At 43.0% G+C, this 15,633-nt stretch overlaps 1 protein-coding gene across 3 annotated transcripts in view; it reads left to right on the top strand.

The window, feature by feature from the left end:
* Nucleotides 1–5,507: 5,507 nt before the first annotated feature.
* RTEL1 (regulator of telomere elongation helicase 1) overlaps nucleotides 5,508–15,633 on the top strand; it is a 52,296-nt gene continuing 42,170 nt past the window's right edge. For all 3 annotated transcript variants that reach the window (XM_033001191.2, XM_033001192.2, XM_033001190.2), the window contains exons 1-11: nucleotides 5,508–5,551; nucleotides 5,865–6,035; nucleotides 7,224–7,422; nucleotides 7,788–7,881; nucleotides 8,787–8,868; nucleotides 10,528–10,588; nucleotides 10,832–10,907; nucleotides 11,622–11,706; nucleotides 12,857–12,922; nucleotides 14,734–14,887; nucleotides 15,220–15,258. In XM_033001191.2, coding sequence (XP_032857082.2) covers nucleotides 5,934–6,035; nucleotides 7,224–7,422; nucleotides 7,788–7,881; nucleotides 8,787–8,868; nucleotides 10,528–10,588; nucleotides 10,832–10,907; nucleotides 11,622–11,706; nucleotides 12,857–12,922; nucleotides 14,734–14,887; nucleotides 15,220–15,258 — 958 coding nt within the window. In that variant the 5' untranslated portion in view covers nucleotides 5,508–5,551; nucleotides 5,865–5,933. The remainder of the gene's footprint in view (nucleotides 5,552–5,864; nucleotides 6,036–7,223; nucleotides 7,423–7,787; nucleotides 7,882–8,786; nucleotides 8,869–10,527; nucleotides 10,589–10,831; nucleotides 10,908–11,621; nucleotides 11,707–12,856; nucleotides 12,923–14,733; nucleotides 14,888–15,219; nucleotides 15,259–15,633) is intronic.

The raw sequence follows: 15,633 nt of genomic DNA, 5'->3' as shown, positions 1-15,633 counted from the left end.
TCCATTCCAAGGCAGTGCCCACCCGCAGGGCTGGGTCTGGGGTCTGGCTTAGCTAAGGTGAGGTGTAAAACCCAAAGCCCAAACCCCTTGCAGCAGCTTTAGGCAAACAGCGAAGGGAGGAGGGATCCCAGCCAGGTTCGGTGTTTTTAGGCGTGGGGTTTTTTGCACCAGCACTGGGACACAAAAGGGGCAGCAGCTGGGGGGAAAACTGCTGTAAAAGTAGAGGAGGAAGAGCAGAACGGAGCCTTCTGGTTTCAGTGGGACTGCTCTGGGTTTCTCCCCACCACCCCAGGCACCAGGAGCTTTTATTTTCCTCTTCAGTTCTGTTTTCTATCACTTCTATCATTTCCATTTGTGGCTGTCGTTAGGGGCCAACGCATCTGTGCTTTCTGAGAATCAGGCACACATTTGGGACCCAGGAACCCTCCCCAGTCCCATCCGACCGCGGCTGCACAAACCCCACCGCGGGGCCTGCAGTTGCGATCCCCTGGGATCCTCTTGGGCCAGATGTTATCCTCCCAGCTGCATGTCCCCTCCAGCTGAAAACACCCCAAATCTCCCAGCACACTGCAATGCAGACACTCCCAAACAATTCCAGGAGCTGCAGGGAACTACAGGTTGCTCGAGTAGCCGCTGGCACTCTGGCTTGGCCAGGGGCAGAAGCCACAGGCACTGCCTACTAAATCCAGTTAAAAAGACACAGATTTTCCTTTTTTTCCTTAATTTTTCTTCCCCAGTCTCCAAGTGTACCATTCCTTCAACACTGTGGGTACAAATCAAAAAAATAATATAGAAAATAAGTCTAATTCAGAATAATATTAACACTTGCCACAGATTTTCAATGCGTGTTTGGAGCAGGAGCTTTTTTATTACCATTAAGTGCTTCCAGTTCTGTCCGAGGCTTGCTTTGTAGTCGCAAGTCTCTCCACTTTCTCCTTGGGTTGAAACTCTAAGATTTTATAGGTTATCTTGAAGCCAGTGGGCTGAATTGTATGCATTTCAAAAACACGCTCCCCATTAACAGATGAAGGCAGCCATCCCAGGCACCTGAATGCTCAAATCTCTTCCCGCCTCTGCTCAGGATGAGCTCTTGGACTTACCCAGCAGACCTGAGAGGGTCTGTCTATCTCTTGCGATATTCTGGATCTTCTGGGCATAAATCCGGTATGCATTTTACTCCTTTTATTTAGCAAAAGGTACAGAACGTTTTCAAGGTGCCATGGCATGTGTCCCAGTGGAATACACAGTATGAGAAATGGTGAACAAAGGGATTTAAGTGGCTACGCCACACATCATACACTTTAGCTCCAATATTGTTCACATGTTCTAGATAGCCTGTCATATAAATAATGTTAATACAGTTAATTCCGGATGTCTGTAACACTGGGCAATAGATCTTCCTTATTTTAACTGTAACTATCTTTTCAAGTTCTCCCTGATTGTCCTTCAGAAGGCACTGGATATTTTTCTGAAGATGGGCATTTGGGAAAATTGGTGAGTATTTGGCTAATGTGTCCTATGCCTTCATCACACATGACATCTAACCAGGCAGACTACTGGGAAACAGTAGATTTTCATGGAGAACCAGCAAAGAAGTTGGTTTTGCAGCATGCATTTCTTTCACCACTTTATTGCCAATGTTTTCAACATTTTTAACAACTAAATATTCCTAAGCCTCTTTCAACACAGGAAGGGCTTCCTTCAATACTTCATCCTTTCAACAATGCTGAAAACAAAAATTCTCAAACTGCAGAAAAGATTCTCTCTTCAACACATCCCAAGACAGGGACCCATAACAATCCTCGTGTTTCATTACAGGGGACACTCACCGAGGGCTGTTCCCAGAGGAAGATCTCCGTGTTGTGGTGGTTACCAAAAAGGTCACGGGCTCGGCACGCTTTATTTGTGGCTGCAAGCCTGGCAGAAGCATGGCTTACAACAAGAAATATTTGGGGAACAATTTTATCTAGTGACTACTGAAATAACAGTGAAAGAGGAAAATCTCCCTGTCTGAAAGGAGAAGCATGGGCTGCGATCCGGGGGGCTGTAACCAACGGTGCCCAGGCAATAGCATCAGTGTGAGACCTCCCAGTACCATTTGCAGACTCAAGCTGGGAGAAGCTCCCTTAGTTGGCATTGAAATAATAATTAAAAAAATTCCACATAGGGCAGCATCAACCCCCTGACATTGCAAAATAATAGAAGAGAAAGGAGAAAGAGAATTGAAGGAGAGAAACCTGTGACAGCAACATCAGCACTAACCCAGGAAAATGTTTCCCTGAAGGCAAGAGAAACAAGAGGGTTGTTCTGATGTTTCCTCTTTAGTATCTGTCATGTGCACTTGAGAAACGAGGCCAAGTTTTACCAAGGATCTGGATCAGGAAGAAGAGGAAGAGTTGTACTAATTCAGTCACGCAGAGGTGTAAAGGAAGCTGAGAATTCAGGTCACCCCAGGGTCTGCTCAGCTACCACGGGCATTGCACGTACATGAAGTTGGCAGCGCACTGAGCACTACAGATGTAACGAGCTGCAAGTTGAACACGTGAAGCTGTGAACTCTGCTCTGGGGGTTCCCTTCCGGCCTCCACCAAATCACTAATCCCATCTGCCTTGGTTGCCTCCTCTGTAAAACGAGTATTTATTCACCCTCCTAAATAACAGGATGATTGTGATTAAAATGGGAGGGTCAGAGTGGAAAGCTGTTTTGTTATTTCCCAACGGTAAAGAGACAGAAAGATTCTGGATTAGCTGGAATCAAAGGAATCAAGTAATTTTGTGGCCAAACAAAAGTTTTAGACCGTTGCTATGGGAACCATCACATCTCCTCAGAAAGACAGTGAATGGCAACTTAATCCTCTCCTATCTGAAAGGGGAAAAGTAACCTTCATGTGAACTGCAGGAGTTTCTCAGCCTGTCGTTGCTGCTCTTCAAACTCTTTTGTCCCACTCCTCAAGATTCTCGCTTCTCTGGGAAGAGAAATCCTGCCTAGGCAGCCTCTGAACAAAAATGATGATTATTCGCTTTGTATTTCTGTACCACACAAGCTTTCTGCTTGTCGGATTCTCTGCAGCTCGGTTCAGTCACTCACACATCCACTTCTCCACAGAGTTCAAGGATCACCTTTTCCATTTTTTTTTTTTTTTTTCCTTGAAGGCACCGCTTCAAATGAAAAACAGATGATTCAAGACCTTCACCATCCACTAATGAGCGAGCAGTGGAGACGCCCTGGTTCCTGCTGTCTGGGTAGCACGTAGATGCCATTACGGGTATAGGGACTGGTCTTGCATAGAATCCTCTGTGCTGCTCTGACAAATTTTTTAAACCCCTCCTCCTCTCCCTCATCTTCCCTCTCCAAACGCTTGCCTTGTAAGAATCCAGGGTTTATCCTTGGGAGCCAAACACCAGAATGACAATCCATGCCTAAGACCAATACCTGCCTTTATCATGTCTGTATTCCAACATAGATGCTGTAGCTTCAGTAAACCTTCACAATTCTTTTGCAACCTTAATAAGTAATACATTTTTCTCCTTAAGCTTACAAAATTTAGTTTCCTCTGTTCTGTTTTTAGAAGAAACTGGTGTAGCAATGCTGAAGACAGACTCGCCGATGCTGGCACTGCAGCCTTGGTCAAGTGAGGTAAATGGTGCAGAGGAACAACCCTCCAGGAGGATGAAGCGCGCAGCCGGCGCTGACTCATGATTGCCGCTGGCCACCAGCGCATCTGCTGACTCACACTCCTTTTTGGGTTTGGTAACCTTCCAGCTCTTCTCTCTCAGAAGGTAACACTGCTTCAATCAATATCACTTAAAGAAGTTAAAATAATCTGATTTGATCACTGTTGATATTATTCTTCAATGCAGGAAAGATATATTTACAGGAAATAATAGTAATGACACACTCTTCCATATATTTATGATGGGTTTTCAACCTTTATTCTCCATTATAAATACCTTATCCCACACACTCATTTTACAATCTTTACCAAGTCATTTCTTTTGCAGCTTAATTTTCCATAACTGGTATCAAGCTGAAGAGTTCACAGTCGGAACCACGAACAAAATCAGTTGTTCTATGTTGTGTGGAGTACCACGAAGAGCCGAAGGAATAGCTCAGTGCCCTCTAGCCCATTCATTACAATTACAGACAGTTTACAAGTTCAGCCCGAGGAGTTTAAAGGTAACACCTGTAAACTCCCCTAACCAAACACCCGGAAGATGCAGAACGTACCAAAAGTTTGAGAACAGATTATGTAATATACTCAAGTTTAAGGTCTGTTCCTTCTACTAGTTATTTTTCTTTAAATATCAGAACACTTCTACATACAAACAAGCTGCACAGCTTGCTAGGAATAAACGCATTTTTGTTACAATAAAACAAGCCACATCCCATTCTATATCAATGCAGTAACCACCTAACAGCATGAGATGCAGCAATAAAGTACAGACAGATGCATGTAAAATATTTTCTTTCCACCTTCTTCCTCATATAACTGCATAAAATATGGTTTGCAAAATCCGTAAGTAAACCCTGTGTATCCATTTATTAAAACACTTGCATGGTTTGCTAGTCTTACAAACTGAGTAATCCATCAATCCAGAGCAGTTCAGAGTTTGCTACAATCACAGACGTGTGGAACCAACCCTCATCCTCAGAAACCGAAACGCTGACGCAGCCATTGCTGGCCTTGGGCACAGATCCACTGGCAGGGAACTGAAGGCTGAAAGAATCGTGCTGAAGCAAAGCAGGGAACAAAGGAGCGGCACAATTCACCCCTAACAAAAGACACCCGTCAGAATTCATCACTGTTCTTAGTGCAGAAGCTACAAGGCTCAGCACAACACACAAACCCTCGTATCTTGGATGGAGTTTCAACATAGAATTGTGTAGTATTCTGCCATGTACCCCGTGCAGCACCACTGGAGGGTGGCAGACTTGCAGCACAAAAAACACAAGCGCACTGGACACAAATTCTGGTCAAGGGCATCGTGTGGTAACACAGCTGCCCCGCAGCGTCCCTGCCACCCGCGGGCAGCCCTCACCCAGGAGCGCTCACACACACCAGGGGAGCCAACCAGGGCTGAGACGCTCGAAAAAAGGGGCTGCTTTGCTACTTTTACCAAACAAATAACCAATCTTCAGCCGCCTCGGGGCCAAACCGTGGCTTCTGCCAAGGGACCGTCCGGCTGAACCACCCAGCGTCTGAAGGAGCTGGGGGCCCGCATCCCGCTTCCACGGCCCAAACCCCACCGGATTCGGTCCCCTCCAGCCCGGAGCCCCTCGGGCCTCCACAGCAGCTTAACAGCAAACGGCAACAGCCCCCCCCTAACCCCGCTGAGCCCCCCTTAAACCCCGCTGGGTCGCCCCGACCCGGGGGCGCAGGGCCCAGGCCCAGGCCCAGGCCCAGGCCTGGCCGCCGGCTCCCTGCCCCGTTACCGGGGCAACACCGCAGCTCTCGCGAGAGCGCCCAGCGGACGTGGCGCATCACGCACGGGGAGGTGGGAGGCAGGATCACGTGACACAGGCGCGGGGATTCCGAACGGCGGAGCGGGAGGTGAGGGGCGGGGGGGATTGTTGTCAGGGTGTTCGCATTTCCATGGCAACCGCCGCCGGGCCGGGGGTCCCGGGAAGGCGGGCGGGGGGTCCCGGGAAGGCGGGCCGGGCCGCACCGCACCGCACCGGAGGGGGTGTGTGTGTGGGGGGGTCTTAGGCCCCGGGCTGGGCCCCGGGCACCCGAGAGCCTCCTGCCCGGGTTGCGGTGTGAGTCGGCCGGGACCGTCTCCGCTCCGAATCACGAAGCGAAACCTGGGCCTTTCGGCATCCCGCCGTGCAGGCCAACCTGCACCGATTCCGGTTTGTCGCTCTAGGTCCCCGCCCGGCGTGGTGGCGGGGTACAGCGCGGGCCTGCGCTTCCCCGCGGGTCCTCGACGGGAAACATGCCCAAGATAACGCTGAACGGCGTCACGGTGGATTTCCCCTTCCAGCCCTACCGGTGCCAGGAGGCCTACATGGCCAAGGTGCTCGAGTGTCTGCAGAAGGTGAGTCCTCCCCCTGCCCCGAGGCGTTTCGGTTCATTTACTGCCTTTTACTTCTGATTAATAAAGGACTTCTCTAAAAAGAGGTTGTCACAATTCACATTTACTTTTTTGTTGTCTGTCTCCCACCTTTTCCAAGTCTCTGACCTCCTTTTACTTGTATTTTATTATAAAGTTCCTAAAAGCCCAGAAGTGTGCAGATGGCAGTCAGTAGAAATGTAGACAGGATGTTTCTGCCTAACTTGGGAACAAGAAAGAAAAGCTGAGCAAGTTGTCCTTGTGTTCATGCAGTGTGCCCTTAGCTATCTGGAGTTTGGTTTTGTATTGTTAGTCCTTGGACTATTAGTGTAATTTTTCATTTTAACTAGGCTATAGGATTATTATTATATATTATCATATAGGATAATCAAATAAGAAGATGCTTTTTATAATAGTTATCTTTGTTCTGGAGTTGGTTAACAGATCTTCATGGTCCTTTACCTGAGAGATCGAACAAGTTTATGGTGGAAGCTTTGGCTTTCCAGGTGGCTCAGCATTCCTCCATGTCACGGGCAATGGTTTGGTTCCTGCTTGGTACCTCCTCATTTTAAAGTGTTGTAAGCCTCTTATATATAGATATATAAATTCTTTTCATGCACTTGAACACGAATTCTCACAGTATTACAAGCTCAGCTGCTAGTTCTTCTGCAGTGTGTAGTATTGTTATGCATTTTAAAATTCTATTATCTGGTAGGATGAGGTGTTAAAAGTACTTGCAAAATTTTCTGCCTAAACTATGACGTAGAGTGTAGTCTTAATTCTAAAGGAAACTAGCAGTCTGTAATCTAAGAGTCACTTTCTGTTTTGTTTTTTTTTTTTTTGCAATAACTTCTGATATTTTAATGTATCTTATGCTGAAACGTGATGCACTCTAGTTGCTCTAAAAGTGGAGAATTCCTCTGCTAGGTAGAGGGTAATAGCTGTCTCTGGGTTTTGGACTGGCCCTCATTAAGATGATTAGAGAGTCCCACAGGTTGTGGATTTGTAACAACTGTATGTGAGGTACATGCGTGTTTCTGTTGTAGGATAGAGTTTACCAGGTAGCGATTGGGTTTTTTTACTGAGGAAATAGTACTCCACAAAGACCTGTGCTAGCTGAATCTCCAAATTGCTCATTTTCTCCCTTTTTTATTTTCTCTCTCTTCAATAAAGAAGGTAAATGGCATTTTGGAGAGCCCTACAGGCACAGGAAAGACCCTCTGCCTGCTGTGTTCCACTCTGGCTTGGCGGCAACACTTTAAAGACACTATCTCAGCCCGAAAAATTGCACAGCGTATGAATGGAGTGGAACTCTTTCCTGATAGACCCGTGTCATCCTGGGGCAATGCTGCCACAGACGCTGATGTCTCAAGTAAGTACTGCGATTGTGATGCTCAGTAGGGCTGATACAGGAATGTTAAAGAACACTTGCTTTTATCTATCTTTTCTAATAAGTATGTAATTATAAAAGTCATGGAGCCATTGTTTAGCAGCTGAAGCACAGTTTCACCATTTTGTACATTTTAAATGTGTTTTATGTATTTATTTTTTTTCTTAGAACATTAGAAACTCATTTAGCTCATTCTGTGTGTGCTACTGGTTAGATGACAACATTTCTTGCTGCCTCTACAAGGCAAACTGTTACCATAGTACCAGCTGGGAAAGAAGGCTAATAATATCTCTAGTTCTTTCCACGCTAATAATGTTTTTCTGCTTTTTTTCTCCTCGATTTGACAGCTTATTACACCGACGTTCCTAAAATAATTTATGCCTCCAGAACTCACTCACAACTTACACAGGTCATTAACGAATTAAAGAACACAGTCTACAGGTAAATATGATTTAGGTTAATGTTCCTGTTCAAATAAAAGGTGGAGGAACCCATTTGATTTCATTAGTTGAATTTATGAATTATGAATGTGTAAAAAAGATATCCAGTGAAATATAGTTCTCTTAATGTGCATGTATAGAACCTGGATTTTTTTGTTGTTGAGTTTGGGTTTTTTTCATACTTCACAGCCTCTTTTATCTGTTTTGATCACAGAATTTCCTGAATTTGGTCTGGTTTTGGTTCTGTACTTCACACATTTACTTCTAAAATTACCTTTTTTTTCCTCCCCCCCCAGGGGTATTTCTTTAAGGCAATGGGAAGCCATTACAAAGTTGAATTCCTTAGGCTGATGTAAATCTATGAAGAACTTTTTGATTTTTCTATACCAATGTCTGTCACAGTTTGTAGCTGTTGACGTGCCAGGGTGTTGACTGAGCTCTTTAGACAGGCAGTAATAATTTGTTTATATGTTTCTTGTAAAGATACAGACTTGTAATAAGCAAAAAAAATGTATTGCAAATGTTTGTAGTGCATTAGTTCTGTCATAACCTTACTCCAAAAATCACAGCTAGCTTGGAATAGCTTATAATAGATGACAGGCCCCAGTTTATTTGACTGAACCATCGTAACAGCACCGAGATTTTATAGTGGATGATGTAAGCTGCTGCTCATTACCACCTGCTGCTACCAGGAGAAGTGCAGTACAATAAGGTCAAATAACATAGTCAGTCTGTTTGTAACAGCTATATTATTTACTCTTCCTGATTCTGACCCTTATTTTAGGCTCATCTGTTTCTCATCATCCTTTTGCTTTTGATACATTATACCCAACCTAGGCATATACAACTGTGTTCTTCTTTCTTGACTTATTTTTAATATCAGCTTTGTGTATTCTGTTTGAACAGGCCAAAGGTATGTGTTTTGGGTTCCAGAGAGCAGCTTTGCATCAATCCCGAAGTGAAGCGACAGGAGAACAACCACACGCAGGTATGAACAGAGCCTTGAAAGCATGCACAGTGACAACATGGAGAGTTTTTTGTTCTGGTGTATGGTGTGTAACTCTTAACTCTGACATTGTTTAACTACTGGGGGGCTGTAGGGGAAGGTAGTAGTTCTAAGTGTGTTTTGGTGAACTTGTACTTCCTAGTTGTGTGAGTGCAAAATTTAATTCTGAGTCCGGTAGCGTTTTCCATCCAGAGAAGGATGTCATTGTGTAGAATCTGAGAGTTAATAGTTTGCAGTTTACTTTCTGATCTGCTAGTTAACTGTTTTTCAAAAGCAACAATAATTCCAAAATAGTGCTTCGGTGCTTGATTTACCTGTTACAAGTAATATTACTGTTTTGAAAAGTATTAGTGGCAAAATATAACTAAATTTTCTCCGAGCATCTGAGTGTTCTGTGCTGCATATGAGAGAGATGAACTTTTAAGGTGGACAGAGGGGCACGTGATTTTAAAACTGAAGAACTGGGATTATGTCGTGGTTTAGGCCTGATTGGCAGCCAACCACAATGCAGCAGCTCTCTCTCCCTTCCCCTCCGGCAATGAGAAGGGACAGAGAGCCAGGCTTGGGGTTCAAGATAGGACTGGGATGGGGAAAAATTCCCCTTTATGATCACGAGCAAAAGGCAGACTCGTTAGGGGAAGAAAAAAAGAACATACATTTATTACAGACACTAACAACACATAACAGAGTAGGACAGTGAGAAGCATTGCCACATCTTGAGAACACCTTCCCCCCACCCCTCCCTTCTTCCCGGGCTCAGCTCTGCTCCCGATATCTCTACCTCCTCCCCCAGTGGCACAGGGGCAGGGAATGGGGGGTGCAGTCAGCGCTGCCACTTCCTTCATCTTCGGTGAGGGGAGTGTCTGGAACTTGTTCCTCCTGCTCCATCGTGGTCCCCCTCTCACAGGAGACAGTCCTCCACAAGCTTTCTCCAACATGAGTTCCTCCCACGGGCCGCAGCGTTCCCCACACTGCTCCATTGTGGGTCACCAACCTCCTCCGACTGGATTCTCTCCCACGGCTGCAGCCCTTCCCGAGCTGCTCCGGCGTGGGACTCCCCCGCATGCTGCAATCCTCCCAGTGCTGAATTACAGCAGCGGGGCTGCCTTTTCCCATGAGACCTCGGCCTTCTTCGGGCACAGAACCTTGATCAGGCGAGCAGGAGCAACAGGCCACAAATCAATGTCTGCTCCACCATAGATCTTCATGGGTGGCAGGGGGGGGCCGCCCTGCCGTCTCCCCACAGGATACAGGGGGGTCTCTGCTCCAGCACACCTCCCCTCTCCTTTCTTCCTCTGTTCTTCCACTGACCTTGGTGTTCACGCAGCTGCAGCAACTCCTCCTCCCAAGTCCCCCTGCCCGTCACCACGTCCCTTCTTAAATACGTTATCGCAGAGGCGCAGCTGGTGGGCTTAATTTTCCAAACAGAAGTGGAGCTGACGTGGAGCTGGGGGAGCTTCCAGAAGCTTCTCACAGGGGGCCGCCCCTATAGCCCCCTCCCCTGCCACCAAAAAACTCCACCACTCACTCAACCCAGGACAGATTAGCATTGAGAAAACTAATAGCTCTTCACCCCTTAACATGCTTTTTGCTGCTTGACAAGCTGTGCTACTCCCGGCTAAAATATACTCTATTTTACAGATCTACATGTGCCGAATGAAAGTGATGGCTCGTGCTTGTCATTTCTATAACAACGTGGAAGGTGAGTTTGGCTGTGGAAGTAAAGCCCAGTGTTTTGGAGAGGGAGAGATTTGCTAGGCAGGCAGAGAAGTTTGGAAGAGGTGCCAGAATCTGCCGGTGTGTGTATGTGTCTGTGTGTGTGTGTTTTGCTCTGCATCTTTCAAGAATGAACCGTTAGGAAGTGGATGAGCATGATGATCAGGGTGACTACAAATCTGTGTGATACCTTTACCTAAGCTTATGGTTGTAATGTATTTTTTCACAGAAAAGAGTACAGAGAAAGAACTGATTGAATCAATCATGGATATCGAAGACTTGGTTAAAAATGGAAACAAGCACAGGTAAATTAACCCCTCTAACCTTCCTCCCCCCTTCCTTGAGAAAATAGTGAAAACTATTTCTCTGCTCATGTATATTGATACCTTGGTATGAACTTGACATACACTGAAGTAGCAGCAAAATGAGAGGAGAGTGGCTAAATATGTTGCAGAAACAGCTTCCAACAAAATCATGTGTGCACTAAAGCCTTAACTTCTGTCACGGCAGTTTTTATCTTACAGCAATTTATTTCAATCCTTAACTTGTGTAAAGACTGAATCAGATCAGAGTCAAGCTCACCAATATTTTATTTCTTGCTTGAGTAGAGGCTACCAATATCATCTGACATGACAAATGATATTGCAGTTTTGTTTCAGATCTAAGAGGATGAGGTGACTGATTTGTTGAGATAAAATAGTCTAGTGCAGCATTTACTTCTAGCCTAAGGGGGTGAAATGATAATGCAGTAATGAATGCTACGCTTTCTCCTTTAATATATATTTTCTTTGTTTTGTTGGGCTGCACAGCTGGGTATTATTTTCTACACTTCTTTCTACTTGTCTTCTGTGAATAGAGCTAACTGTCGGCCCTAAAATGAAACATGCCAGTTTCAAGTCCTTAAGGGGTTGATTAGAAACACTTGAGAGTGTGCAACATAGTACATGATTGTTGAATGCACTCTTAATATTTCTACAAGTATTACTTTATAATTTATACTACTTCTGTTTTTTAAACAGAGCTTGTCCTTATTATCTCTCTCGAAGCATGAAGCAGCAAGCAGATATTATTTTTATGCCTTACAACTATTTACTAGACTCAAAGGTAATGTACATATTTGGTTTTAAATGGAATTGTTCTTCTATTTATCTTATATTGGCTCTTAGTATATAAGCTGTGAAGACCTGATGTAGAGCAAGTGAATGCATTATATCATATACTTCAAAATGACTCAAAACCTAGTTCAAATTCAGAACCACGGAGGATGCCATTTTGTGGTTTTCTCTGTAAAGTTCTTTTTTACAGTTAAGAAAGATTTGCTTTTTTATTTTTTGTTTGAGGCATTGATGTTTTTATAGAGTTAACTTTGCAGAATGTGATGCCCTTGTTTGGTGATATTCACATCCTGAATACAAATCTTCAGTCACATACTGTGTAGCATTTTTGCATGCATTCTGAGACATTTTTGTTTCTGCAGTCAGCTGCATGATTTCTAGAATAAGGAAACTTTTTCAGTAGAGATTGGACCTCTCTCCTGGAAATAATTACTGACTTTGTAAAAAAAGCTGTTGCAATAAGCTGTCTGTATTTCATGGACAGGAAATGAAACCTTTGAAAACTCTAAGGAAACAAATCTGCTGACATCTTCATGCAACTTGGAGTAATTCATTAATTACAGTAGAGGCCAGATTACATTCTAATGCTACAAAAGGCAAAATGGTGACCAAATGTTTAATAAATTAAAAAATAAAATTTAAAAAATCTCTGACCTCCTGATGCAAAGAAGCATTGTGAAATGAAGTTATGTGATCTGGTACTGTTGGGGGTGTTTTCTGAGCATCCTCTTCTTGCAAAGATGGCACAAGCATGAATTTGTAAAAACAAGGCAAATCTTCCTGCTTCACACCCCATTCCTCCCAGATCCCTATTGGCAAAAATAGTGACTGAAATTAATTCTGATGAAGTTGTGCATCCTGGTATGTTATATCTATTTTCTTCTTCATTACAATGTCCGTTGTAACCTCCATAAACTTTTTACATGATGCATTTTAGCACCTTCATTTCCAGAGAAAATGATTCTGTGGTTTATATATGAGGTAGCTGCAGTGATGACTTGCTGAATTCTCAAAAGAAAAAATAAATTCAAAACACATGAAAACCCAAATCTGTCTCATGAGCCAATTTCTCAGTCAACCAAATCTGTATTTCTCAGAGGCCTTTTTGTCAGTTTCCTCATTTTCTTCATCGTCTTTAGAGCCGGAGAGTGCACAACTTAGACCTGAAGGGGACTGTGGTAATACTTGATGAGGCTCACAATGTGGTAAGTTGTTTCTGGACTGTTTCCATTTTTCACACTTCATCCAAAGAGAAAAGTGGACCTGTGCCTTATTACAGTCTGTAAAATCTGTACTCAGCTGTTTCAGTTGTTAATGTTCATTATCATAAGCGATTCTTATTTCTGTGACAGTTAAAGCTTTGTAGCTTAATTAACAGTCCTTCAACACTATTGTGATTTTTTACAAGGTGATAGGCTCTTCCCAAAGGGTGGATCTCCAAATTTATGAGGGCGTTCATTTTCTTCTTTGGAGAGTTCTCTTTCAGGGTGTAAGAAATCATGAGGGATCCATTCTTGAAGCTCAGCTGCATCAGCTGTCCAAGTGCAGTAGATGGCAAACATGACTCTTGTAATATTTCCAAATCTTCTCTCATAGGGAAAAAAAGTGCTCCATTATGAGATCTTAGTTTTCTTGAAACTGCAGCCCTTTGCCTTAATAATGAAATGCAAAGGAACATTTGAAATATATCTCTTTTTCTGCCACAAGAACAACCTCCCAGTGGGATTGCAGCCAAACAGCTGCAAGGTTTATATTCTGATTGTGTGTTCTTCTCTCAGTAAACAGGCCAGTGGAGTATGTGCTATGTTTGACTAGAGATAGTTGCAGTTGCGTCCAGAATTTGCTCCTTTCATCAGAACATCTTTTTTTTTTCTGTTGAAAAATGTGTGGAAATCCAGTCATAGTTTGGTTTTGGTTTGTTTTCTTCTTCTATAGTGTTTAGAAAAATATTAATTGATGCCTGCACGCAAAAATTAACCAGAACATCTATTTTAGAACTACTCATTTTGCAATAGTTCTCCCATGGTTCCAGGTTAACATGTGGAAACTTAGTAGTTACTCTGAAATAAAATTGATTTCTGATTAGATTGTTTATACATGCAGCATTTTTTTCTTTAACTTATTTCTTCATAGCTATTGCAGTCACATTTTTGTGTAGGTTAGTCCTTACCATTTCTCTTCATTCCTCAGGGAAAATGATTCTTTTAATGAATGAAAAATTTGTGACAAAACAATATGTGACTTACTTTTCAAGGTCATAGAGTTTTGTCAAACTTATCAATTTGGTGAGTGTTCAAACTATTACTTTTTTTTTTTAAATAGAAAGTTAGTATGTTTCCTTCTGTCTCTATAATTACATTTGTTCTGGCATACATTTTGGCCCAAATTTTTACATTTGAACAATATGTGCTTTACTGTTTGAGTTTTTTATTTGTTTGGGTTTTTTTTTTTGTGTTCCCCTTTCCCCTTTTTCTCCATGCCCCCATCTCTGCAAGATCATAAGAGGCAAGGACCATGTCTTTGTGTGAGCAGATACAGGGATATGAGTATTTCCTAAGGGTGTGGGAGGGACCAGGAAATATCTCTTCTGAAGGACAAACTGATTCTCTAAAAAATTTGCTACCTGGACAATTTGTCATCAGACAGCGAGCTATTTGGCAACTGCATCAGAGGAGAAACAAAAGGATGTCAAGAAAAATCTATTAGCAGCAACACTAAGAACACAGAGGAGGTGACACCTATTAAAAATAAGAGATCTTGGTGATCACAGTGGTTTGCTACTAGATGGGAATGGTAGAATGTTGGTATCGTGGAAGAGGTAAAATCTGTTCATTTCAGAAAAAAAGGATGGCTAGCAGTAGTCAAAGTCTTCAGGTGTTTAAAATGTCCTCCGACCTGAGCTGGAGATCAGAAATGAGATCAAGCCTGGTCATCTGAACTTTCTCATCTATGAAATTGCCTGAGCAAATAGCACACTGAGCAGTCCAAGTAACGCTTCCATTCCTTGACATTTTAGGAGAAGTTGTGTGAGGAGTCATCTTCTTTTGACTTGACACCCTATGATTTGGCTTCAGCAATGGATGCTATAAATGTCGTACTGGAAGAACAAGCCAAAGTAGTTCAACAGAATGAAATAAATGCTGAATTCAATATGGAGTTGGCCAGTTCAGGTGTGTTGACAACCACAAACCACTGTTTCAATGGGATTACAGGGTGCAGCTACCAAGAACTGGAAAATAACTTTTCCTAACAGTTTTTGGAAAATTTACTCTCATGAGTAGATAAATTATTGTTAATTAGTAATCACTGCCAGACAAACATGGAAAGGTTTGGCCAAACTGATACGACGTGAGGGGTCGTGAGAGAGAACAGTGAGTGAAATACAGAAGATCTCTTTCCACATACACAGTTCTAGCCTTCATAATTTCTGAAAAGACGTAAGGAAAATAGGAATGTAACAGATGTGAAACATCCTCTTTGAAATCTTTCCTTTCTTCAACAGGACTGAACATGGAACTTGAAGATATAGCAAAGATAAAGAGTAAGGTTATTTTCTGTGTTGTTGAAAATTGTCATTGGAACGGTTTCAAAAGTTCAACAGCTGTAAATCGGTTTCATGTAGCATTTCTGTAGGCATTGCTCATAACTGAGAAATTCTTGGAAGTTAAAGTTGTCTCTCTTTTTTCAGAGAATTTTGTGGAATGTTTAGTTACAGGTTTTTCCAAAGAAGATGGGAGATCTGGTAGATGAATGTGTTGCTTCCTTCTTTTATAGAAGTTCCCTCGTTTTCTAATCTTATCAGTGTGCTGGAATTGCATTAGTTGCATCATTCTGCTGTAAGAACATGATGATACTTAATAGCAAGAGCTTGAGATGTCTCATGTTTACAAAGCATTTCCAAGAACAACTTTCCCTG

The sequence above is a fragment of the Tyto alba genome, unplaced genomic scaffold (assembly GCF_018691265.1).
Source record: "Tyto alba isolate M040663 unplaced genomic scaffold, T.alba_DEE_v4.0 Super-Scaffold_33, whole genome shotgun sequence".
Taxonomy (NCBI): domain Eukaryota; kingdom Metazoa; phylum Chordata; class Aves; order Strigiformes; family Tytonidae; genus Tyto; species Tyto alba.
Note: the sequence above shows the minus strand (reverse complement) of the source record. Positions and strands in the feature narration are given on the sequence as shown.